This window comes from Panulirus ornatus, chromosome 7 (genome assembly GCF_036320965.1).
Source record: "Panulirus ornatus isolate Po-2019 chromosome 7, ASM3632096v1, whole genome shotgun sequence".
In the NCBI taxonomy this organism is placed as follows: Eukaryota; Metazoa; Arthropoda; class Malacostraca; order Decapoda; family Palinuridae; genus Panulirus; species Panulirus ornatus.
This window is the reverse complement of record NC_092230.1, coordinates 7,399,360-7,427,295: the sequence shown is the minus strand read 5'-3', so window position 1 is coordinate 7,427,295 and position 27,936 is coordinate 7,399,360. Positions and strand designations below refer to the sequence as shown.

Here is a 27,936-nt window from a genome sequence, read left to right as displayed (position 1 = left end):
CTATATATTCGTAATGACCATGCCCTAATTATGACCTAATTAATTACATACTATATATTCGTAATGACCATGCCCTAATTATGACCTAATTAATTACATACTATGTATTCGTAATGACCATGCCCTAATTATGACCTCATTAATTACATACTATGTATTCCTAATGACCATGCCCTAATTACACCCTTCACAGTCGTAATGACATAGTTTCTATGTAAATGATGTATACTTTACATTGTTTAAGGCTTTGAAACATCAATTTTATTCTATTTTATTTTTTTTACAAGGTTAAATTGCGTATGAGATGTATTTACACTCATGAAAATTGTAGTTAGCCTATATTGCTTTTCGAGCCTATGATGAGGTGGTTGTGAAAGGTTTTTTTTTTACCGGATTAACAGAGAGGAAACTGTAAATTGTAAATTGTAAATTAGTTTTTTTTTTCATATTTGGAGCTGGCGGTATCTGGCTACACCCCCCCCCCCCCCCACCGCTTGTGGGCGAGCCAAACGGTGGTTAGAAGCAGGGAAGGGGGAAGGTGATTGGCTAATTGCAAGGCCAGTGGGTAATTAGTGGTGGTTCTTGGAGGGTCGTTAATGATGGGGGATGGGGTGTGTGGGAGAGTGTCAGCATTAGTATGTACTTTTAAGTACATATGCAATATGACTGTGGGTGGGGTGGGGTGGAGGAGGGGTGGATGGGTGGAGGAGGGGTGGGTGGGGTGGAGGAAGGGGTGGATGGGTGGAGGGAGGGGTGGGTGGGGTGGAGAGAGGGGAGGATGTGGTGGGGTGGGGGGAGTATGTGTGAGGGGAAGGGTGAGGGTGGCAGGGGGAAGGGGGGGGAAATGGTAGGGTTGTTTGGGGGGGGGGGTGGTTTGCGTGACAGTATCCTAACGGCCGTTAACTGCTAATTAGCCTCGTTTAAGACAGGTGTTGGGATTGGACTTTGCACACCTGTCCTCTCTTCCCCCCCCCCTCTCTCTCTCTCTCTCTCTCTCTCTCTCTCTCTCTCTCTCTCTCTCACCCTATTCCCCTTCCTCCACTCCCACAGAGGAAGGGGGGGGGGGTAGAAAATAGGGGTGGCCGATAATTACACACCCCCCCCTCTCCCTGCACACACACACACACACACACACACACAGGGAGAGAGAGAGAGAGAGAGAGAGAGAGAGAGAGAGAGAGAGAGAGAGAGAGAGAGAGAAATGATGTATTTCCCCCCTTTAAATATTAAGATGTAAACCACCACCCCTTACCCCGTAAACCACCACCCCCTACCCTGTAAACCACCACCCCCTACCCCGTAAACCACCACCCCCTACCCTGTAAACCACCACCCCCTACCCCGTAAACCACCACCCCCTACCCCGTAAACCACCACCCCTTACCCCGTAAAACACCACCCCCTACCCTGTAAACCACCACCCCCTACCCCGTAAACCACCACCCCCAACCCCGTAAACCACCACCCCCTACCCCGTAAACCACCACCCCCTACCCCGTAAACCACCACCCCCTACCCCGTAAACCACCACCCCCTACCCCGTAAACCACCACCCCTTACCCCGTAAACCACCACCCCCTACCCCGTAAACCACCACCCCCTACCCTGTAAACCACCACCCCCTACCCCGTAAACCACCACCCCAACCCCGTAAACCACCACCCCCTACCCCGTAAACCACCACCCCATACCCCGTAAACCACCACCCCCTACCCCCCTCCCCCTCCTCAAAGTCCTTCGTGGTTGCACTTCAGTGTTTGATCCTTGAATACGACCCTGACGTACGACCCGTGTGGCTCGCACGACCGTACGACCCTCAGCTCTGATGACCTGGTCTTTGACCTAACTATGTGGTAGGTCAGAGGTCACGCCTTCATACCCAAGGGTCGTTCGTCTGACGCCAGGGTCGTACCGACGTGTTTAGGGCACTCACCAATGTCTTAAGTCGTATCGTCGTACTCAGGCGTCGTATCATTAACTCGTACCGTCGTGCTCAAGCGTCGCATCATTAAGTCGTACCGTCGTACTCAAGCGTCGCATCATTAAGTCGTATCGTCGTACTCAAGCGTCGTATCATTAAGTCGTACCGAAGTACTCAAGCGTCGCATCATTAAGTCGTACCGTCGTACTCAAGCGTCGTATCATTAAGTCGTACCGTCGTACTCAAGCGTCGCATCATTAAGTCGTACCGTCGTACTCAAGCGTCGTATCATTAAGTCGTACCGTCGTGCTCAAGCGTCGTATCATTAAGTCGTACAATCGTACTCAAGCGTCGTATCATTAAGTCGTACCGTCGTGCTCAAGCGTCGCATCATTAAGTCGTACCGAAGTACTCAAGCGTCGCATCATTAAGTCGTACCGTCGTACTCAAGCGTCGTATCATTAAGTCGTACCGTCGTACTCAAGCGTCGTATCATTAAGTCGTACCGTCGTGCTCACGAGTCGTATCATTAAGTCGTACCGTCGTACTCAAGCGTCGCATCATTAAGTCGTACCGTCGTACTCAAGCGTCGTATCATTAAGTCGTACCGACGTACTCAAGCGTCTTATCAAGTCGTACTGACATACTCAAGCGTCGCATCATTAAGTCGTACCGTCGTACTCAAGCGTCGCATCATTAAGTCGTACCGTCGTACTCAAGCGTCGTATCATTAAGTCGTACCGTCGTACTCAAGCGTCGTATCATTAAGTCGTACCGTCGTGCTCACGAGTCGTACCCCCGTCTTGGAGCGGCGTCGTACCGCTGTCGTGTGCGCAGTTAGGCGTGAAGATGTGGTCTACGTCCACTTGGCGACGTGTGGAAACCTCACTCCCACACCTGTACGTTTGCGACGCGTCGCACTCCAGACAGTCTGGACCCAGCGTCCCGTTTTCTATAGACCTGTATGGGTTGGAGGGGGTGACTACGTGGTATTGCCATAGGTTTTATATATATATATATATATATATATATATATATATATATATATATATATATATATATATATATATATATATATATGAATATATATATATATATATATATATATATGAATATATAATATATATATATATATATATATATATATATATATATATATATATATATATATATATATATATATATGATATATATATATATATATATATATATATATATATATATATATATATATATATATATATATATATATTAATGTGTGTGTGTGTGTGTGTGTAATGAAACTCCTCTTATACTCTAAGATTTACCTCTTTCGCACCCTTTAATTTCTCTCTCTCTCTCTCTCTCTCTCTCTCTCTCTCTCTCTCTCTCTCTCTCTCTCTCTCTCTCTCTCTCTCTCTCACGCGCAGGAATTTATTCTCACTCAATTTCGCACGCGAGTGCCAATTCAGACGCGCGCGTCTCTCGCGCGTGTGGGCCGAAAAAATAAGAAAAGAAGAAAAAATGAATTTTATCTTCGCCACCCCACCACCCTTGGACAGGGCGAACGGTACGACTTGATTTGGCAGTACGACTCCGCTGGGGGATCATTGGAGCTTAAGGGGTCGTTTCGTCTGGCCCTTAAGGGTAGGGTATGGTAGGAGACGAAGCCATCACAGCCTTAGGGGTCGTGGGGGGGTCGTACCTTCGTGCTCAAGGGTCGTAGGGGGAGGGGGTCGTACCTTCGTGCTCAAGGGTCGTAGGGGGAGGGGGTCGTACCTTCGTGCTCAAGGGTCGTAGGGGGAGGGGGTCGTACCTTCGTGCTGAAGGGTCGTAGGGGGAGGGGTGGTCGTACCTTCGTGCTCAAGGGTCGTAGGGGGAGGGGGTCGTACCTTCGTGCTGAAGGGTCGTAGGGGGAGGGGTGGTCGTACCTTCGTGCTCAAGGGTCGTAGGGGGAGGGGGTCGTACCTTCGTGCTCAAGGGTCGTAGGGGGAGGGGGTCGTACCTTCGTGCTGAAGGGTCGTAGGGGGAGGGGTGGTCGTACCTTCGTGCTCAAGGGTCGTAACGTTCACTGCACAGATGTATATGACCTCCTGCCTCACAATATTTATATCCAAACACATCAACAAATTTTTTGTTTATATATTATTTTTTTCTGTTATTCTTGATGTGTATACTTAACTTGATGTGTATATGTACCTTGATGTGTATATTTAACTTGATGTGTATATGTGACTTGATGTGTATATGTAACTTGATGTGTATATGTAACTTGATGTGTATATTTAACTTGATGTGTATATGTGACTTGATGTGTATATGTAACTTGGATGTGTATATGCAACTTGATGTGTATATGTAACTTGATGTGTATATGTAACTTGATGTGTATATGTGGCTTGATGTGTATATGTAACTTGATGTGTATATGTAACTTGATGTGTATATGTAACTTTATGTGTATATGTAACTTTATGTGTATATGTAACTTGATGTGTATATGTAACTTGATGTGTACCTGTAACTTGATGTGTATATGTAACTTGATGTGTATATGTAACTTGATGTGTATATGTGACTTGATGTGTATATGCAACTTGATGTGTATATGCAACTTGATGTGTATATGCAACTTGATGTGTATATGTGACTTGATGTGTATATGTAAGTTGATGTGTATATATAACTTGATGTGTATATGTAACTTGATGCGTATATGCAACTTGATGTGTATATGTGACTTGATGTGTATATGTAACGATGTGTATATGTAACTTGATGTGTATATGAAACTTGAGTATACGTAACGTGATGTGTATATGTATTTTGATGTGCATCTGTAGCCTAAATATGTATCTGTAACTTAATCTGTATATGCAACTAGGTGTACATATATGTAACATGTTATGTATATATGTAACTTGACATGTATATATGTAACTTGACATGTATATATGTAACTTGATATGTATGTATGTAACTTGATATGTACATATGTAACTTGATATGTATATATGTAACTTGATATGTACATATATAACTTGATATGTATATATATAACTTGACATGTATATATGTAACTTGATATGTACATATATAACTTGATATGTATATATGTAACTTGATATGTACATATGTAACTTGATATGCATAAATGTAACTTGATATGTATGTATGTAACTTGATATGTACATATGTAACTTGATATGTATATATGTAACTTGATATTATTAACATTCCAATGTGATCTGGTAACACTGGGTTCTCCTCTTTCTTCAAGGTGATGTTGTAGAGATGGCTGTGTGGTTGGTAACCCTAGCGACGCTGGTGGGGGTGGCCGAAGCCCACGTAGCCCTGACCTTCCCCCCAGCCCGAAAGTACAACCTGGACTTCCTGGACACCTTCAGGACAAAGGGCCCCTGTGGCATGCCCAAAGGTAGGTACCTGGGTGCCCTTTCTGTTTACCTGCACGAAGGGGAGGGGAAGGGCCCGGTCATGCATATAGGGGTCATGCATACCTCTCCTTTCCTCCCTTTTCTTGACCTACTCTTGGTCAAGCCTTCGCTGCCCATACCCCGTAGGTCAACACAGAATATGGTCATAATGTCATTGACTATAAGCGACTTCGATAAAATAGGTTCGGTTTGATTTTTGATTCTGGAATCTGCAGTGAAGAAGTGTGTGTGTGATTGGGAGGAGAACAAGAGTTTGAAGGATGGAGGGACTCGCTCCTGTCCGGACCATCTAGTTAGACTTGGGGTTATAATTTTTGAATGTGGGATCTGCATTGAAGAAGTGTGTGTGTGATTGGGAGGAGAACAAGAGTTTGAAGAATGGAGGGACTCGCTCCTGTCCGGACCATCTAGTTAGACTAGGGGTTATGGATTGGGTACTGGTTACACTAAGGGTATTAACATACGGTTGCCCTAATGCTTTGTAATACACGAAGGAAATAAGTGTAAATTATGCATTGTGATTATGCATTACTTCATCTTGAATGCTGTCCTGGCTGTGTGGAATAAGCTACGAAAATGGAATCCTTTTTGTCATAGAGGTGTCAGACACTCCATAACCACAGTGTAAGTCCTCGCTGAAAGATCTTGGCATAGACGAAGATTTGAGCAGCGACAGACACCATTCCATTCGGTTCGTTCTTTACTCAACAGACACATTGTTGTGGCTAGAAAACTTTTGTGAAGATACCGAATGAACATTGGCCACAACTGGCATTGTTCATCTTCGTTGTAAGTCTCCAACTGGTTGAAATACAGATCAGCGGCTTAAACTCAAGAGATGTGTTATACACCATCACTTGGTCGTGTCTTGATAACATGAGCGGGTGGTCAGCCGTGGAAGCCGGTCACCTGGGGGAATTATATGCCCTTACGCGAATGATGTTTACCTATATATATATATATATATATATATATATATATATATATATATATATTGGAAAGGATTACAATCTAGCGCGTGATCAAGTATATTCCTATGAGTCCTCGGGGAAAATGAAACACGATAAGTTCCCAAGTGCACTTTCGTGTAATTATGATATCATCAAGGGAGATACAAGAAAGGAAAATATCATTCAGTTGATATACAACGAAGAGACGTAGCTAGGACGCCATTTGGTAAACATGTTTACCAAATGGCGTCCTAGCTTGGTCTCTTCGATGTATATCAACTGACTGTTATATTTCTCTCTTGTGTCTCCCCTGATGATGTGATTATTACACGAAAGTGCACTTGGGAACTTTTCGTGTTTCATTTTCCCCGTGGACTCATAGGAATATACTTGATCACGCGCAAAATTGTGATCCTTTCCAACATATATCTGTATGTATATATATATATATATATATATATATATATATATATATATATATATAGATAGATAGATAGATAGATAGATAGATAGATAAATACATAGAGAGATGAATAGATAGTGGTGATATATGCTTTCTATCCAGCTATGTTATGTCTGTTCTGTATTGATAGACTCGTCTGTCAATTCTGTGGAATTCTGTGGTACATTTCCTCGTCTCTGAGACACAGAGAGTAGCGAAGAAATAAACTTTTGCTGTCTGTGTTTCATGTATTTTTTTTTTAAATGTATCAATGGTAGAATTTTCTTAGTGTATTGTGATGTTTTTAAGTAACGTAACTTATTTTTAGGGGGGAAATGATTGATACGTTTCGTTACATAGTTATATATTGTGTCACATAGTTACATATTGTGTCACATAGTTACATATTGTGTCACATAGTTACATATTGTGTCACATAGTTACATATTGTGTCACAGAGTTACATATTGCGTCACATAGTTACATATTGCGTCACATAGTTACATATTGTGTCACATAGTTACATATTGTGTCACAGAGTTACATATTGTGTCACACAGTTACATATTGTGTCACACAGTTACATATTGTGTCACATAGTTACATATTGTGTCACATAGTTACATATTGTGTCACATAGTTACATATTGTGTCACATAATTACATATTGTGTCACATAGTTACATATTGTGTCACATAGTTACATATTGTGTCACATAGTTACATATTGTGTCACATAGTTACATCAGTCCAGGTCACTTCATCAGTCCAGGTCACTTCATCAGTCCAGGTCACTTCATCAGTCCAGGTCACTTCATCAGTCCAGGTCACTTCATCAGTCCAGGTCACTTCATCAGTCCAGGTCACTTCATCAGTCCAGGTCACTTCATCAGTCCAGGTCACTTCATCAGTCCAGGTCACTTCATCAGTCCAGGTCACTTCATCAGTCCAGGTCACTTCATCAGTCCAGGTCACTTCATCAGTCCAGGTCACTTCATCAGTCCAGGTCACTTCATCAGTCCAGGTCACTTCATCAGTCCAGGTCACTTCATCAGTCCAGGTCACTTCATCAGTCCAGGTCACTTCATCAGTCCAGGTCACTTCATCAGTCCAGGTCACTTCATCAGTCCAGGTCACTTCATCAGTCCAGGTCACTTCATCAGTCCAGGTCACTTCATCAGTCCAGGTCACTTCATCAGTCCAGGTCACTTCATCAGTCCAGGTCACTTCATCAGTCCAGGTCACTTCATCAGTCCAGGTCACTTCATCAGTCCAGGTCACTTCATCAGTCCAGGTCACTTCATCAGTCCAGGTCACTTCATCAGTCCAGGTCACTTCATCAGTCCAGGTCACTTCATCAGTCCAGGTCACTTCATCAGTCCAGGTCACTTCATCAGTCCAGGTCACTTCATCAGTCCAGGTCACTTCATCAGTCCAGGTCACTTCATCAGTCCAGGTCACTTCATCAGTCCAGGTCACTTCATCAGTCCAGGTCACTTCATCAGTCCAGGTCACTTCATCAGTCCAGGTCACTTCATCAGTCCAGGTCACTTCATCAGTCCAGGTCACTTCATCAGTCCAGGTCACTTCATCAGTCCAGGTCACTTCATCAGTCCAGGTCACTTCATCAGTCCAGGTCACTTCATCAGTCCAGGTCACTTCATCAGTCCAGGTCACTTCATCAGTCCAGGTCACTTCATCAGTCCAGGTCACTTCATCAGTCCAGGTCACTTCATCAGTCCAGGTCACTTCATCAGTCCAGGTCACTTCATCAGTCCAGGTCACTTCATCAGTCCAGGTCACTTCATCAGTCCAGGTCACTTCATCAGTCCAGGTCACTTCATCAGTCCAGGTCACTTCATCAGTCCAGGTCACTTCATCAGTCCAGGTCACTTCATCAGTCCAGGTCACTTCATCAGTCCAGGTCACTTCATCAGTCCAGGTCACTTCATCAGTCCAGGTCACTTCATCAGTCCAGGTCACTTCATCAGTCCAGGTCACTTCATCAGTCCAGGTCACTTCATCAGTCCAGGTCACTTCATCAGTCCAGGTCACTTCATCAGTCCAGGTCACTTCATCAGTCCAGGTCACTTCATCAGTCCAGGTCACTTCATCAGTCCAGGTCACTTCATCAGTCCAGGTCACTTCATCAGTCCAGGTCACTTCATCAGTCCAGGTCACTTCATCAGTCCAGGTCACTTCATCAGTCCAGGTCACTTCATCAGTCCAGGTCACTTCATCAGTCCAGGTCACTTCATCAGTCCAGGTCACTTCATCAGTCCAGGTCACTTCATCAGTCCAGGTCACTTCATCAGTCCAGGTCACTTCATCAGTCCAGGTCACTTCATCAGTCCAGGTCACTTCATCAGTCCAGGTCACTTCATCAGTCCAGGTCACTTCATCAGTCCAGGTCACTTCATCAGTCCAGGTCACTTCATCAGTCCAGGTCACTTCATCAGTCCAGGTCACTTCATCAGTCCAGGTCACTTCATCAGTCCAGGTCACTTCATCAGTCCAGGTCACTTCATCAGTCCAGGTCACTTCATCAGTCCAGGTCACTTCATCAGTCCAGGTCACTTCATCAGTCCAGGTCACTTCATCAGTCCAGGTCACTTCATCAGTCCAGGTCACTTCATCAGTCCAGGTCACTTCATCAGTCCAGGTCACTTCATCAGTCCAGGTCACTTCATCAGTCCAGGTCACTTCATCAGTCCAGGTCACTTCATCAGTCCAGGTCACTTCATCAGTCCAGGTCACTTCATCAGTCCAGGTCACTTCATCAGTCCAGGTCACTTCATCAGTCCAGGTCACTTCATCAGTCCAGGTCACTTCATCAGTCCAGGTCACTTCATCAGTCCAGGTCACTTCATCAGTCCAGGTCACTTCATCAGTCCAGGTCACTTCATCAGTCCAGGTCACTTCATCAGTCCAGGTCACTTCATCAGTCCAGGTCACTTCATCAGTCCAGGTCACTTCATCAGTCCAGGTCACTTCATCAGTCCAGGTCACTTCATCAGTCCAGGTCACTTCATCAGTCCAGGTCACTTCATCAGTCCAGGTCACTTCATCAGTCCAGGTCACTTCATCAGTCCAGGTCACTTCATCAGTCCAGGTCACTTCATCAGTCCAGGTCACTTCATCAGTCCAGGTCACTTCATCAGTCCAGGTCACTTCATCAGTCCAGGTCACTTCATCAGTCCAGGTCACTTCATCAGTCCAGGTCACTTCATCAGTCCAGGTCACTTCATCAGTCCAGGTCACTTCATCAGTCCAGGTCACTTCATCAGTCCAGGTCACTTCATCAGTCCAGGTCACTTCATCAGTCCAGGTCACTTCATCAGTCCAGGTCACTTCATCAGTCCAGGTCACTTCATCAGTCCAGGTCACTTCATCAGTCCAGGTCACTTCATCAGTCCAGGTCACTTCATCAGTCCAGGTCACTTCATCAGTCCAGGTCACTTCATCAGTCCAGGTCACTTCATCAGTCCAGGTCACTTCATCAGTCCAGGTCACTTCATCAGTCCAGGTCACTTCATCAGTCCAGGTCACTTCATCAGTCCAGGTCACTTCATCAGTCCAGGTCACTTCATCAGTCCAGGTCACTTCATCAGTCCAGGTCACTTCATCAGTCCAGGTCACTTCATCAGTCCAGGTCACTTCATCAGTCCAGGTCACTTCATCAGTCCAGGTCACTTCATCAGTCCAGGTCACTTCATCAGTCCAGGTCACTTCATCAGTCCAGGTCACTTCATCAGTCCAGGTCACTTCATCAGTCCAGGTCACTTCATCAGTCCAGGTCACTTCATCAGTCCAGGTCACTTCATCAGTCCAGGTCACTTCATCAGTCCAGGTCACTTCATCAGTCCAGGTCACTTCATCAGTCCAGGTCACTTCATCAGTCCAGGTCACTTCATCAGTCCAGGTCACTTCATCAGTCCAGGTCACTTCATCAGTCCAGGTCACTTCATCAGTCCAGGTCACTTCATCAGTCCAGGTCACTTCATCAGTCCAGGTCACTTCATCAGTCCAGGTCACTTCATCAGTCCAGGTCACTTCATCAGTCCAGGTCACTTCATCAGTCCAGGTCACTTCATCAGTCCAGGTCACTTCATCAGTCCAGGTCACTTCATCAGTCCAGGTCACTTCATCAGTCCAGGTCACTTCATCAGTCCAGGTCACTTCATCAGTCCAGGTCACTTCATCAGTCCAGGTCACTTCATCAGCCCAGGTACTTCATCAGTCCAGGTCATTCATCGCCCAGGTACCTGAGGTCATGCCCAAAACCCGCCCACAGTCTTTTGGACGACCTGACCTTGGCGTAGTACCTTCGCGTCCGCCACCCCCCCCCCCAAAACCTCCCCCAACCCTCCCCCAACCCCCCAACCCCTCCCCAACCCCCCAACCCTCCCCCAACCCCCAACCCCTCCCCAACCCCCCAAACCCCCAACCTCCATCCCACAAAAGCGGGGATCGAACCACCGTTCTCAGAGAACAACACGGGTCCAAAGAGATATAGGGGGTGTTTACATCCAGTTCCGTTCGTTTTTCCCAGGATGAACGTCGCCCTCAAAGGGGATGTTTACATCCCGTTCATCATTCCCAGGACGAACGTCGCCCTAACTGTGGTTGAGTGGGTGTGGCGATCGAGGTGTTAGGGTGCGCGTTAAAGGCGATGGTTAAGGGCGTTGGTTGATGGTTAAGGGCGTTGGTTGATGGTGGTTAAGGGCGATGGTTGATGGGTGTGGTTGGCAGTAGCGTGTGTTGGGCCAATAGCATTAAAAGGCTTTTGGCAATGGCTTTATCACCTATCGCTCAGGTCAGGTCAGGTCAGGTCAGGTCAGTGGTGGCCCTACCTGCCCCCCCCCCCCTTCCCCCGGGGCGTGCCTCGTGTAGCCTGGTAGTTAGGGTCGCTAGGGTCGTTAGGGTCGGGTGCAGGAGGGGAATATCTTTCAGTGGGCCAAATCGAACAACATAATCACTCAAATGGCTTGTTAAAGCGAAGGTCTCGCCGTAAAGGGGGGGGGGGGGGGGGAAATCGAGGTGTGCGAAAGGGGGCGCGGGGCGGGGCGTGCGAAGGGGCGTGGCCCAGGCGGGTTGATAAAACTCTCTCTCTCTCTCTCTCTCTCTCTCTCTCTCTCTCTCTCTCTCTCTCTCTCTCTCTCTCTCTCTCTCTCTCTCTCTCTCACCCAGAGTTACAGGAGCTTTGGAAATGGAGGGGCTAGAACGCTGTGGCCCCTGTCTCTTGTGGACCTGTCTGTTGTGGCCCCTGTTTACTGTGGCCCCTGTTTACTGTGGCCCCCCCTGTCTACCGTGGCCCCGTCTACTGTGGCCCCTGTTTGCCGTGGCCCTGTTTACTGTGGCCCCTGTCTACTGTGACCCCTGTCTGCCTTGGCCCTGTCTACCGTGGCCCTGTCTACTGTGGCCCTGTCTACTGTGGCCCCTGTCTGCCGTGGCCCTGTCTACCGTGGCCCTGTCTACCGTGGCCCTGTCTACCGTGGCCCCCTCTGCTGTGGCCCCTGTCTACCGTGGCCCCTGTCTCTTGTGACACTGTCTGCTGTGACCCCCTGTCTACCGTGGCCCCTGTCTACTGTGGCCCCTGTCTACTGTGGCCCCTGTCTACTGTGGCCCCCGTCTACTGTGGCCGGCCCTGTCTACTGTGGCCGGCCCTGTCTACTGTGGCCCCCGTCTAATGTGGCCTCTGTCTACTCAACATTCGAAACATGGGTCAGGAAGGTGGCGTGTGGTGGGTGGATGGTGGTCGCTTACGACAGTGGTTTGTTCTTCTTCCACAAGTGGAGCCACTAACCCCTCGGTGATCCACAACCATGTGGAATACAGCCTTGATTAAGCCTTGGCCTCGTCGTCACCTACAACCCCTTCGTGCCATCCACCTGTACTGTACTGGCTTATCAGGCCATCCACCTGTACTGTACTGGCTTATCAGACCATCCACCTGTACTGTACTGGCTTATCAGACCATCCACCTGTACTGTACTGGCTTATCAGACCATCCACCTGTACTGTACTGGCTTATCAGACCATCCACCTGTACTGTACTGGCTTATCAGACCATCCACCTGTACTGTACTGGCTTATCAGACCATCCACCTGGCTTATCAGACCATCCACCTGGCTTATCAGACTATCCACCTGGCTTATCAGACCATCCACCTGTACTGTACTGGCTTATCAGACCATCCACCTGGCTTATCAGACCATCCACCTGGCTTATCAGACTATCCACCTGGCTTATCAGACCATCCACCTGTACTGTACTGGCTTATCAGACCATCCACCTGGCTTATCAGGCCATCCACCTGTACTGTACGAGCTTATCAGACCATCCACCTGGCTTATCAGGCCATCCACCTGGCTTATCAGACCATCCACCTGTACTGTACGAGCTTATCAGACCATCCACCTGGCTTATCAGACCATCCACCTGGCTTATCAGGCCATCCACCTGTACTGTACTGGCTTATCAGACCATCCACCTGGCTTATCAGACCATCCACCTGGCTTATCAGACCATCCACCTGTACTGTACTGGCTTATCAGACCATCCACCTGGCTTATCAGACCATCCACCTGGCTTATCAGACTATCCACCTGGCTTATCAGACCATCCACCAGGCTTATCAGACCATCCACCTGGCTTATCAGACCATCCACCTGGCTTATCAGACCATCCACCTGGCTTATCAGGCCATCCACCTGGCTCTGGTCGATCCCATAGCTTCTTCTTGCCCCTTGAGATGGTACAAAATAAGGTCGTCCCTCCCACAATCACCGACATGATTCAAGACCTTATTGCAGTGTGGTGTAGTGGTTTTATAGCGCCTAGTGGCCCCCCCCCCCCTTCCCCCACCTCGTTAAGCACACGGTGAACTACTACACCCGTTCGTTAACGAGGGCCATTACCTCCCTGAGATAATCACCCTGTGTCATTCTCCACCAAGGGCTGGTGGGTGGGTGAAACAAGTGGTGATGTAAACAAGTGTTGACCTCCTCCACCTTACACCCACGATGTAAACAAGTGGTTCTCTGTGTACGTGTGACATTGTTCACACCTTTGTGTGTGACACAGATGGTGTTGTTATTCGTGTGTCTGTTGCCGTCACTCGCTCTCCTGTAACTCTCCGTCATGTATTATGTATCCTGGGGTCTCTCTTGCTCCTGTAGCGGCTCCCTGGGCCCCGTCCATTCCACCTATGCCCACGTACTGTACCCACTGTATGCTTTGTACTAGCCTCCTCCACTTGCCCTTAGCCATGTACCCCACTCAGGCCCCCACCTGTCACCCACCTATGCCCACGTACTGTACCCACTTTATACTGGCCTCCTCCTCCTCCTCCACCTGCCCTTAGCCATGTACCCCACTCGGCCCCCACCTGTCACCCACCTATGCCCACGTACTGTACCCACTGTACGCTCTATACTGGCCTCCTCCTCCTCCTCCACCAGCCCATAGCCATGTACCCCACTCGGCCCCCACCTGTCACCCACCTATGCCCACGTACTGTACCCACTGTACGCTCTATACTGGCCTCCTCCTCCTCCTCCACTTAGCCATGTACCCCACTCGGCCCCCACCTGTCATCCACCTATGCCCACGTACTGTACTCACTGTACGCTTTATACTAGCCTCCTCCACCTAACCCCCTTGAGCCATGTACCCTTCACCCACACTCCCACTGAAATGCTCCTCCTCCTCCACCAGCCCTTAGCCATGTACCCCACTCGGCCCCCACTTGTCACTCACCTATGCCCACGTAGTGTACCCACTGTACGCTCTATACTGACCTCCTCCACCTAACCCCCTTGAACCATGTACCCTTCATCCACACTCCCACTGAAATGCTCCGTCTGTGTAAATCAAGATGAGGAATATTTCAGAAATAAAAACTTTCCATTTCAACCCCTCGTAGTGACCCACCCACCCACCCACCCACCCCAGCAGGGTGGGGGTCAACTTGCCAGCTGTAACGTCAAGTCGGGACACACACACACACACACACACACACACACACACACATACATACACACACACACGGTCCCATGTCGTCTTCTGTATCGCCTGGCTGACGTCATTCCACCTTGGGGATCTATGGGTAACTGAAGGCTTTGAGAGATTTCCCTCTAGTATGAAACCAAGATATACGTGTGACGTATCCCCTGTGCTTGTAGAAAGCTTGAACCTGTGCTTGTAGAAAGCTTGAACCTGTCTCTACGTGCTTGGGGGGAAAGATAATCTGTCGACTCGTACCCACAGTTCACCGCCATAATCTCAGTTCGACGTTGTACATGCACGTCCGCATCGCCATAGGAGCTAGGGAAAGCGTGGGAGAAGGGTGAACGAACGGCCCATGTCTTGGGTGTGTACAGATGGAAAAAAATGTGGTTTAATAAGGCCAATTCTAACTGGAGTATTACAGTTGTGAAAATACCAAGAAACCACACCACAGAGTTTGAGGTTCGAAGAAAAAGAAGAAAAAAGAGGAGAAGGAGAAGAAGAAGGAGGAGGAGAGGAAGGAAAGGGTCAAATGTTGGTGTGAGAACAAGAGGGAGAAATGGTTGAAGTTGGCAGTGGAGACATTGGACTTTTGCCGCGTCGGTAAGCGTACGACAGGTTAAATGACCTCTAATGGCTGTTTAACAAGAGGTGCCTGGTATCGTATAGGGTCAGTAGGTCGCCTGCAGTGTGTCCCATACACTCCCTTTTTCCAAAGCTGGATTGTGGTGGTGTTACCGGACTCCACCTGTAGGTGGTTCAACCGCGAGTGAAAAGTCGTCTGTTCGTAATGTCGTATCGCCGTCGGTGGCCAGACAGAAGCGCAGCCCTAAAGAAGGTACACAGTACCCTGCTCCTGATTGGAGTGCAACTTGGAAGGAGTGTGAAGCCCTTGGAAGAAGACCTAGGGTTTCGTGTGATGATAAGGCACGGCGTTGGGGTGTTCCGAGGTCGACTTCGGCCATGTCACCAGCAGGAGCAGCGATGAATGGGGCCCCCCGGCTTGTGAGCAGGGCGGAGTGCCTGCAAGGCCAGGTCACAAGGCAACACTTTCTCCCAGCTTCGCCTCACATGACCTGCGGGGTCAGAGGTCTTCCTGAGGTCAAAGGGCAACGCATGAAGTGGTGTTTTTTTTTGTGTGTGTGTGCGCGTGTGTGTGTGTGTGTGTGTGTGTTTGTTAAGCCCTTTCTGAGTGTAGGGAGTGTACTTGTGTGTACTTAGGGTTCTGGGTAAGATGGAGTATAGCATTTATATAGTTTTTTTTATAGTTTTTCTTTCTATATATATACATTGAGATGAGAGAAAGGAGAATATATATAAGACACACTGATGCTCAGGTGGGACAGGTTGACGTACGTTCCTTTGGGGTGTGAGAGGATGGTTCGATAAGGGGGCGACAGACTTGAAGGACGAGGGAGTCAGTTTGATTTCGTCGCAAAGGGCGGCAAGTCCATTGTGCCCTCCTGTAGGCGTTGACGCAGAAGGCCCTGGAGGAGGCAGGTCTCTTCAGTGAACTGGCTTACATACAACGAGGGAGTCAATCAGTCGGTTTGATTTCGTCGCAAAGGGCGGCAAGTCCATTGTGCCCTCCTGTAGGCGTTGACGCAGAAGGCCCTGGAGGAGGCAGGTCTCTTCAGTGAACTGGCTTACATACAACGTGTTTTTGGACGAGGGAGTCGATTTGATTTCGACATGTGTCGCAAAGGGCGGCAAGTCTATTGTGCCCTCCTGTAGGCGTTGACGCAGAAGGCCCTGGAGGAGGCAGGTCTCTTCAGTGAACTGGGTTACATACATGTTTTTTTGTTTTTGTTTGTTTTTTTGATGTCCGAGTAGCCGAGGCGCTAATCAAGGCCATCCCATTAAACACCCCCTTCAAGAGTGGATGAACAGCGGGGTTGACTGTGGATAGACTGCCGCAACTCGGATTCGAACCCCATGCACTCGACCTTGGGGCTGCCCCCATGAAGGCGTCAGGGTCAGTAACGCTCACCGCCACACCACGAAGTGCCTGTAACAAAGTGACGTGTTGACGAACGCTGAGCCACGCTGTCTCGTCCCCCTCCAGTATAAGAAGGGAAGAAAGTGCGACAACACTCCAAGTCTCAGACTCCGAATTTCGCGTCGCGATGGGCGAAAGACCTTATGGGAATTGTATCTGATCTCGCTCATTGTGCGATAGTTAAGTACTTAATCACCATGCAGGGATGTGTGTGTAATTATGCTGGCCGAGGTTCTGTGTGTGTGTGTGTGTGTGTGTGTGTGTGATCAGCATCACCTGGCGGGGCGAACCTCACATGGATGTCTTGCTTAAGCCAAGCCCGGGTCCGCTTGACCCGGGCTTGGCTTAACGTGTCGTGTGATCCCATGAGTGGGATTGGGAACCCGTGTGTGGGATTGGGAACCCGTGTGTGGGATTGTGAACCCGTGAGTGGGATTAGGAACCCATGAGTGGGATTAGGAACCCGTGTGTGGGATCGGGAACCCTGTGTGGGATTGTGAACCCGTGTGTGGGATTGTGAACCCGTGTGTGGGATTGTGAACCCGTGTGTGGGATTGTGAACCCGTGTGTGGGATTGGGAACCCGTGTGTGGGATTGTGAACCCGTGTGTGGGATTGTGAACCCGTGAGTGGGATTGGGAACCCGTGTGTGGGATCGTGAACCAATGAGTGGGATTGGGAACCCGTGTGTGGGATCGTGAACCAATGAGTGGGATTGGGAACCCGTGTGTGGGATCGTGAACCCATGAGTGGGATTGGGAACCCGTGTGTGGGATCGTGAACCCATGAGTGGGATTGGGAACCCATGAGTGGGATCGTGAACCCGTGTGTGGGATTGTGAACTCGTGTGTGGGATTGTGAACCCATGAGTGGGATTGGGAACCCATGAGTGGGATGGTGAACCCGTGTGTGGGATCGTGAACCCATGAGTGGGATTGGGAACCCGTGAGTGGGATCGTGAACCCATGAGTGGGATTGGGAACCCGTGTGTGGGATCGTGAACCCATGAGTGGGATTGGGAACCCGTGAGTGGGATCGTGAACCCATGAGTGGGATTGGGAACCCGTGAGTGGGATCGTGAACCCATGAGTGGGATCGTGAACCCATGAGTGGGATCGTGAACCCATGAGTGGGATCGTGAACCCATTAGTGGGATCGGGAACGCATGAGTGGGATCGTGAACCAATGAGTGGGATTGTGAACCCATGAGTGGGATTGGGAACCCGTGTGTGGGATCGTGAACCCATGAGTGAGATCGTGAACCCATGAGTGGGATCGTGAACCCATGAGTGGGATCGTGAACCCATGAGTGGGATCGTGAACCCATGAGTGAGATCGTGAACCCATGAGTGGGATCGTGAACCCATGAGTGGGATCGTGAACCAATGAGTGGGATTGTGAACCCATGAGTGGGATTGGGAACCCGTGAGTGGGATCAGGAACCCATGAGTGGGATCGTGAACCCATGAGTGGGATCATGAACCCATGAGTGGGATTGGGAACCCGTGTGTGGGATCGTGAACCCATGAGTGGGATTGTGAACCCATGAGTGGGATTGGGAACCCGTGTGTGGGATCATGAACCCATGAGTGGGATCGTGAACCCATGAGTGGGATCGTGAACCAATGAGTGGGATTGTGAACCCATGAGTGGGATTGGGAACCCGTGAGTGGGATCAGGAACCCATGAGTGAGATCGTGAACCCATGAGTGGGATCATGAACCCATGAGTGGGATCGGGAACCCGTGTGTGGGATCGTGAACCCATGAGTGGGATCGTGAACCCATGAGTGGGATTGTGAACCCATGAGTGGGATTGGGAACCCGTGTGTGGGATCGTGAACCCATGAGTGGGATTGGGAACCCGTGTGTGGGATCGTGAACCCATGAGTGGGATCGGGAACCCGTGTGTGGGATCGTGAACCCATGAGTGGGATTGGGAACCCGTGTGTGGGATCGTGAACCCATGAGTGGGATCGTGAACCCATGAGTGGGATCGTGAACCCATGAGTGGGATCGTGAACCCATGAGTGGGATCGTGAACCCATGAGTGGGATCGTGAACCCATGAGTGGGATCGTGAACCCATGAGTGGGATCGTGAACCCATGAGTGGGATCGTGAACCCATGAGTGGGATCGTGAACCCATGAGTGGGATTGTGAACCCATGAGTGGGATTGGGAACCCATGAGTGGGATCGTGAACCCATGAGTGGGATCGGGAACCCGTGTGTGGGATCGTGAACCCATGAGTGGGATTGGGAACCCATGAGTGAGATCGTGAACCCATGAGTGGGATCGTGAACCCATGAGTGGGATCGTGAACCCATTAGTGGGATCGGGAACCCATGAGTGGGATCGGGAACCCATGAGTGGGATCGGGAACCCATGAGTGGGATCGGGAACCCATGAGTGGGATCGGGAACCCATGAGTGGGATCGTGAACCCATGAGTGAGATCGTGAACCCATGAGTGAGATCGTGAACCCATGAGTGGGATCGTGAACCCATGAGTGGGATCGTGAACCCATGAGTGGGATCGGGAACCCATGAGTGGGATCGTGAACCCATGAGTGGGATCGTGAACCCATGAGTGAGATCGTGAACCCATGAGTGGGATCGTGAACCCATGAGTGGGATCGTGAACCCATGAGTGGGATCGGGAACCCGTGAGTGGGATTGTGAACCCATGAGTGGGATCGTGAACCCCTGAGTGGGATCAGGAACCCATGAGTGGGATCGTGAACCCATGAGTGGGATTGGGAACCCATGAGTGGGATCGTGAACCCATGAGTGGGATCGTGAACCCATGAGTGGGATCGTGAACCCATGAGTGGGATCAGGAACCCGTGTGTAGTGGTGGTATTTTGGGGTTTGTGTTGGTTCTCCTGGCGTATTGGGACTGGCGGAGGAGGTGAGGTGAGGTGAGGTGGAGTGGGGTCTGCTGGTGAGGTGTGGAGGGCGATCATGGTGGTGGAGGAGGAGGAGGGAGGACCAGTTTGGGTCAGGGCTGAAAGAGGGAGGAGGAGGAGGAGGTGGAGGAGGAGGAGGAAGAAGAGGAGATAGAAGAAGAGGAGGAGGAGGAAGAGGAGACAGAAGAAGAGGAGGAGGAAGAAGAGGAGATAGAAGAAGAGGAGGATGAGGAAGAAGAGGAGGAGGAGGAAGAGGAGACAGAAGAAGAGGAGGAGGAAGAAGAGGAGATAGAAGAAGAGGAGACAGAAGAAGAGGAGGAGGAAGAAGAGGAGGAAGAAGAAGAGGAGGAAGAAGAAGAGGAGGAAGAAGAAGAGGAGGTAGAAGAAGAGGAGGATGAGGAGACAGAAGAAGAGGAGATAGAAGAAGAGGAGGTAGAAGAAGAGGAGGATGAGGAGACAGAAGAAGAGGAGATAGAGGAAGAGGAGGAGGAAGAAGAGGAGGAGGAAGAAGAGGAGACAGAAGAAGAGGAGGAGGAACAAGAGGAGACAGAAGAAGAGGAGGAGGAAGAAGAGGAGATAGAAGAAGAGGAGGAGGAAGAAGAAGTGATAGAGGAAGAGGAGGAGGAAGAAGAGGAGATAGAAGAAGAGGAGGAGGAGGAGGAGACAGAAGAAGAGGAGGAGGAAGAAGAGGAGATAGAAGAAGAGGAGGAGGAAGAAGAGGAGACAGAAGAAGAGGAGACAGAAGAAGAGGAGATAGAAGAAGAGGAGGAGGAAGAAGAGGAGATAGAAGAAGAGGAGGAGGAAGAAGAGGAGACAGAGGAAGAGGAGGAGGAAGAAGAAGAGGAGGAGGAGGAGTGAGTGTGTGTTTGTGTCGTGTGTGGACGTCTTCCTGACCCCACGGGGCCCTCCCGCCCCAGCTGTTGACGTGCCCCGCCAGGTGTGGAGGGGGCCCCCCCTCCCCCGGCCCTTGCGTTGTGCCGGGAGTCCGGTAGTGCGACGCAGTCTGGAGGGTCCAGGGAAGACACCGTCCAGGTGGCAAGTCGTCGTAAACCTGAGGTCGCAACTTGGGGACGTAAAAGATGCGTTGTGATTTGCATCGTAAATTTGGTGGATTATTTTATTTTTTTCGTTTTCTTTTTATCGTAATAAATGATTTATGTTTGTTAGATTTATTGTTTGGCCTCTTGTGCACGATGGTACGACCGCTGTGCGCGATGGTACGACCGCTGTGCGCGATGGTACGACCCTTGAGCACGATGGTACGACCCTTGAGCACGACGGGACGATCCTTGAGCACGACGGTACTACGACCCTTGAGCACGACGATACGACCCTTGAGCACGACGATACGACCCTTGAGCACGACGATACGACCCTTGAGCACGACGGTACGACCCTTGAGCACGACGGTACGACCCTTGAGGGTTTCTTGGGTGAGTTGGTCGAAAGAGGACGGGTTGGAGGGGCTGGAGACACTGGGAGCGGGTCTGTTGGAGAGCTCCTTGGTCGAGTTGGTCGACAGAGTAGGAAGATGGGAGAAAAATAGGAGTTTTAATAGTTTATCAAAGGTTTAATATTTTTTCTGACCCTATTTTTTATTGTTACCAAGGTATATATATATATATATATATATATATATATATATATATATATATATATATATATATATATTTTGACGTGCTGTCAATGGATTGAACCAGGGCATGTGAAGCGTCTGGGGTAAACCATGGAAAGTTCTGTGGGGCCTGGATGTGGAAAGGGAGCTGTGGTTTCGGTGCATTATTACATGACAGCTAGAGACTGAGTGTGAACGAATGTGGCCTTTGTTGTCTTTTCCTAGCGCTACCTCGCACACATGAGGGGGGAGGGGGATGTTATTCCATGTGTGGCGAGGTGGCGATGGGAATAAATAAAGGCAGACAGTATGAATTATGTACATGTGTATATATGTATATGTCTGTGTGTATATATATATATGTGTATATTGAGATGTATAGGTATGTATATTTTGCGTGTGTGGACGTGTATGTATGTGTATGTGTATGTGGGTGGGTTGGACCATTCTTTCGTCTGTTTCCTTGCGCTACCTCGCTAACGCGGGAGACAGCAACAAAGCAAAATAACATAATATATATATATATATATATATATATATATATATATATATATATATATATATATATATGTTCATGGCCTTGTGATATTATATCAAGTCACTTGACCTTCGACAATTTCATATCTATATTTCATCAGTTTGCACAATGTCCTCTCCCACCCGCGTCACGGGCGATGACGTCACGTGGCGTGAAGCCATTTCCTCGTCTTGTCGTCCGGTGCAGAGGTTGCCAAAGGCCTTCATGGTCCGAGGACCGTCTGGGGACAATTGGCAGGCGCTTGTACACAGGCCTTCAAGGCTCGAGGACCGTCTGGGGACAATTGACATACCAGTCAGATTCTCAAGGTCTCTGTAGGCTGCCGGAAAATTGGCCTTCATATATATATATATATATATATATATATATATATATGGTCTTGGATAGTCACTTGTTTACCAAAAGGCGTCCTAGCTACGTCTCTTCGTTGTATATCAACTGAGTGTTATATTTCTTTCTTGTGGCTACCCTGATGATGTGATTATTACACGAAAGTGCACTTGGGAACTTATCGTGTTTCATTTTCCCCGTGGACTCATAGGAATATATATATATATATATATATATATATATATATATATATATATATATATATATATATATATATATATATATATATATATCAAGGCCATGATATAGGTGAACTGCTGCTCAGAATTAGGTTGATGACAATTCCCTCGTGTAGGTAGTTGTATTTGAATGGATATCACAGGAACCATCGTTAGGTTTCGACGCCAGGATAGATGGGATGGATAGTCTACAACCATGATTGGTAGACAGATGTTAACAGGTCGTCAGCTAGGATGATTATAGTGATGACCCTATGATGGTTTGGGTCGTTAGTGTGTAACACATTGATGTCGACTCTCTTGTGTCTCCTCTGATGATGTGATCATTACACGAAAGTGCACTTGGGCATGCGCTCAGTCGCAGTATAACCCGTTGGTGTATTAATAGGTTAGACATTGTATTTGTGGACGTGTTTCCAGGAGACGCATTACCCCACAACAGCACGCCTCACCGATGTGTTTAGAAGTGTCCCAGAACTAGAAATTTAAGTAGCATTTATGTGGGCGAGGGTTCGCTCCAGCGGGGAGGCCCCTGGGGTAATTTCCACCCGGGAATTACGCCTGAGGGTGAGGTAGGGTGGAGTGGAGACGTGCCTGGAGAGCGAGGTCCTCTGGTGTGAGTAGCACCACTAGTTCGAAGGTGTGAGGGGCGCCAGTGGGACAGGTCGCCTCGCGTCCTTCGGGGAAATAGAGAGAAGTGGCCGGTCCCGGTCCAGGAGTGGCCGGTCCCGGTCCAGGAGTGGTATGTGGGAGCGGCCGGTCCCGGTCCAGGAGTGGTATGTGGGAGCGGCCGGTCCCGGTTCAGGAGTGTTATGTGGGAGCGGCCGATCCCGGTCCAGGAGTGGTAGCGGGAGCGGCCGGTCCCGGTCCAAAAGTGGCGGTGGGAGTGGCCGGTCCCGGTCCAGGAGTGGTATGTGGGAGCGGCCGATCCCGGTCCAGGAGTGGCGTTGGGAGTGTCCAAATGGCGTCCTAGCTTCGTCTCTTCGATGTATATCAACTGACTGTTATATTTCTCTCTTGTGTTCTCCCCTGATGATATGATTATGACACGAAAGTGCACTTGGGAACTAAATATGTTTCATTAGCCGTTGTAACTCCGTTAAGGGCGTGTCTGTCGTCAAGGGGGTTAAGCTAACGACAGAGGAGAGGTCGTGACCTGACCTTGGCTGGCAGATGACCTCGATGACCCCTAAGGGTCAAGAGAACGAGGGAGATGAACCACAAATGAGTTGATGTGGTGTAGGAGGGTGGCGGAGGGAGGGGAGAATGGATTACTTCCTCTAGGTGGAGTGGAGTGGAGGGAGCTGATCATTGCTTCTCGTTATGATACAATTGCATTCTTTTTTTCCCTTGTCTCACTGGAGTCGGGTCGTGCCCCTGGACATGGTTTGTGATGGTTGGTGCTTTCTGCTACCCTGTCGTTGGCTTGTTTAGGCTCCAGAGGTGGAGGGAGGTGGGGGAAAATGGGGAATGGGTAGTTCAAACGTTTGGACATAGATGGGGTTCCCCACTGTGGTTGACTTGAGGGGGAAAGGTATGGTAGTTTGGTGGTAGGTCCTGGTTGGAGGGGTTCCACTGTGGTTGACTAGGTGGTTGTTTGGTGGTCCTAATGATCAAAGGTGGTTGTCGTGTTGTGGTTAAGAGGTGTGTGTGTGTGTGTGTGTGTGTGTAGTAGTAGTAGTAGTAGTAGTAGGGCCCTAAAACTTAAAAAAAAGTGTAAGTATTGCTGTACTTAGACTAGTGATGGTATTAAGTGTCTCATGTTTACGTGCAGGTGAGGATGCAGTGTTGTGAGTATTGCCAGGGAGTTTGTGTTGAGGGAGGGGTGCGTGCACGTGCGTGCGCGTGCGTGCGCCTGTACTGGGGTGGGTGGCGAGGAGGGGTCATGGCAGACACAGACCACCCTTTCATAACGCCTCGGAAATCTCGACCTCCTCGAACCCCCTTGACCTCCTTGACCTCCCCTGGTGGGTTGGATGACCTAGGCCTTGACCTGACCACTTTTCAAGCCTAGGTCAAAAAAGGCCTTTTGGGAGGTGGGGGGGCGGGGGTGGTCATTGTATCGTTGGGTCGTCCCGTCCTGCTGTTCTCAAGGGGGAGGTGGTTTGAACATAAAGACCTCGTCCACACGTCATACCCGTTGGACGTCCTGGGAATGGAAATCAGCTGAGAGGACACACACACACACACACACACACACACACATACGTCACTGTGTGGCTATAGATAATAAGTTCACGGAGTCTTGTGCTCCTATGGCCCAGCCATGACCGAACTCAATGGCATGGGCGAGTCTTATGGTTTTGTGATAAGACCCCATGACGCTCGCCTGGGCTTTGCATGGGGGGTATGTCTTATCAAAGGGTTTTAATATGGAGCCTAGCCTGCCTTGCATGGGGGGGTATGTCTTATCAGAAGGTCTAACATGGAGCCTGACCTTGCTTATGGAGCGGGATTCCAACCTTGACCTTTGGGGGGGGGGGGAGCCCACGTACGGAGGAATTTTCGAAAATGTTCCAAATTATATTTCTAGCCATTTTATCTTGACCTGCTGATGACCACTTGGGCGATAACAGATGTTCCTTGAGAACGATCGTGTGTTCACTTGGTGTGTTCTTCACTAGATTATTTACTTGATGATTGTTTAAAGATATGTGTACATTCAAGTGATGTTATATTTCAAGTTTGTGACCTCCCAGGGGGTCACATTTCAAGTTTGTGACCTCCCAGGGGGTCACATTTCAAGCTTGTGACCTCCCAGGGGGTCACATTTCAAGTGTGTGACCTCCCAGGGGTCACATTTCAAGTTTGTGACCTCCCAGGGGGTCACATTTCAAGTTTGTGACCTCCCAGGGGTCACATTTCAAGTTTGTGACCACCCAGGGTCATATTTCAAGTTTGTGACCTCCCAGGGGTCACATTTCAAGCTTGTGACCTCCCAGGGGGTCACATTTCAAGTGTGTGACCTCCCAGGGGTCACATTTCAAGTTTGTGACCTCCCAGGGGGTCACATTTCAAGTTTGTGACCTCCCAGGGGTCACATTTCAAGCTTGTGACCTCCCAGGGGGTCACATTTCAAGTTTGTGACCTCCCAGGGGGTCACATTTCAAGCTTGTGACCACCCAGGGTCATATTTCAAGTTTGTGACCTCCCAGGGGGTCACATTTCAAGCTTGTGACCTCCCAGGGGTCACATTTCAAGTTTGTGACCTCCCAGGGGTCACATTTCAAGTTTGTGACCTCCCAGGGTCACATTTCAAGTCTGTGACCTCCCAGGGGGTCACATTTCAAGCTTGTGACCTCCCAGGGGGTCACATTTCAAGTTTGTGACCACCCAGGGGTCACATTTCAAGTTTATGACCTCCAAGGGTCACATTTCAAGTTTGTGACCTCCCAGGGGGTCACATTTCAAGCTTGTGACCTCCCAGGGGGTCACATTTCAAGTTTGTGACCTCCCAGGGGGTCACATTTCAAGTTTGTGACCTCCCAGGGGTCACATTTCAAGTTTGTGACCTCCCAGGGTCACATTTCAAGTCTGTGACCTCCCAGGGGGTCACATTTCAAGCTTGTGACCTCCCAGGGGGTCACATTTCAAGTTTGTGACCACCCAGGGGTCACATTTCAAGTTTATGACCTCCAAGGGTCACATTTCAAGTTTGTGACCTCCCAGGGGGTCACATTTCAAGCTTGTGACCTCCCAGGGGGTCACATTTCAAGCTTGTGACCTCCCAGGGGGTCACATTTCTTAGCCCCCTTGGAACACAAAGAACTTCGTGTGGTGTTGTATAAAGAGAGAGAGAGAAAAAAAGATAAATGAATGTCTATGGAATCTCTCTCACACCCTGTACATCACTGGCACTCGACTTTATACACATGGAGTTCGATCGCACCAATCATGGGGGGGGGTTCTCTTAGAGTTATCATTGGGTAATTATTTTTTTTGTGAGGCCATTGCAGCTATCATGAGTGGATATTTTGTGTTTTGTGAGGCCATTGCAGCTAATTGGGTCATAGAGCACACGTACCCTTCATGCGATCTGCATGGAGACACACATTTTTTGCATCTGCGTTGCACTTGTGTGTTGATGAGTGAGCGCCCGCCCCTCACTCCATCTCTGGGGGCCCCCCAGAGATGGGGGGGTGATTGTTATCGCTTGCTCTTGGTGTGTGTGTGTGTGTGTGTTGGTACCAGCTCGACCAGCTGGTTGGTCGAGACTTGGTAGAGTGGAGGGTGGTGTCTACCATTCTGTGGACCAAGTCTTCCTGGAAGGAGGGAGGGTCTGTGGACCACGTCCTCCTTCAAGGGGGAGGTCTGTGGACCAAACCTTCCTCGAGAGGGTCTGTGGACTACGTCTTGAGGGAGGGGGGGAGGGAAGGTCTGTGGACCAAGCCTTCCTCGAGAGGGTCTGTGGAGCACGTCTTCTTCAAGGGCGTCTGTGGACCAAACCTTCCTCGAGAGGGTCTGTGGGTCTGTGGACCAAGCCTTCCTCGAGAGGGTCTGCGGACCAAGTCTTCCTCGAGGGAAGGGGGGTCTGTGGACCTAACCTTCCACGAGAGGGTCTGTGGACCAAGTCTTCTTCGAGGGGAGGGGGGAGGTCTGTGGACTAAACCTTCCTCAAGAGGGTCTGTGGACCAAGTCTTCCTCAAGGACATGGTCTGTGGACCAGACCTTCAGCCTTCGCATCACTTAACCACAACGAAATCTTGTGAAAGTTACGTCCTGGGGGTCGTGGTCTATGGCTGAGTAATATGGCACTAGTGGCCTGCAGACAGACCCATGGTTTTGGCAGTGGATGGATGTTGGGGGGTCACACACACACACACACACACACACGCACACACACGCACACGCACGCCAGCGCACGACAGGGGGTTCTCCTCGTCTCTTTCGTGCTCCTAAGGGCACGTGCGATGGGTCATACTCGCTACCGACTCTTTGAACCTTCCCTCCTACACCCCACACACGCGCGCGCGCGCAGGATCACAGGACTGGGGGAAAGTCCTGGGTGTCGACATGGAGGCTTAATCCCCCCCCCCCCCCCCCCCAGGCAGGATTCACCGACCGTGTGCGTGCCCGCGCGCCCCCCATTCCCCCGCCAGCCTAAGCCTACGCCAGCCGCGCATTCCACCCAGATCAGAGCTGGAAGGGGCTGGGCGTCCCTCCACCTTGCCTAAGGGAGGGGAGTGTCGCGACTGGGATGATTGGGAACATATATTTTTCTCGTCCCATGGGATCAAGGTAGGTGGTGGTGTGTGTGTGTGGGGAGGCTTCGTGGAGAATGGGAGGACCTTGGGTTGGGTGTGTGGGTGTGTTCGAGTGGAGGGAGTGTTGGTGGAGGAGGGATGGGTGAGTGAGTGTGGTGGAGGAGGAGGGATGGGTGAGTGAGTGTGGTGGAGGATGGATGGGTGAGTGAGTGTGGTGGAGGAGGAGGGATGGGTGAGTGAGTGTGGTGGTGAAGGAGGGATGGGTGAGTGAGTGTGGTGGAGGAGGAGGGATGGGTAAGTGAGTGTGGTGGGTCGAGGACCTTAACACAGGTGCGCCTGGAGCAGC

The 27,936-nt window shown here is 49.6% G+C and overlaps 1 protein-coding gene across 5 annotated transcripts in view; it reads left to right on the top strand.

Moving 5' to 3' along the window:
• LOC139749401 (uncharacterized) overlaps positions 1 to 27,936 on the top strand; it is a 370,273-nt gene that overhangs the window by 168,272 nt on the left and 174,065 nt on the right. For all 5 annotated transcript variants that reach the window (XM_071663212.1, XM_071663214.1, XM_071663210.1 and 2 more), the window contains one exon: positions 5,181 to 5,336. In XM_071663212.1, coding sequence (XP_071519313.1) covers positions 5,195 to 5,336 — 142 coding nt within the window. In that variant the 5' untranslated portion in view covers positions 5,181 to 5,194. The remainder of the gene's footprint in view (positions 1 to 5,180; positions 5,337 to 27,936) is intronic.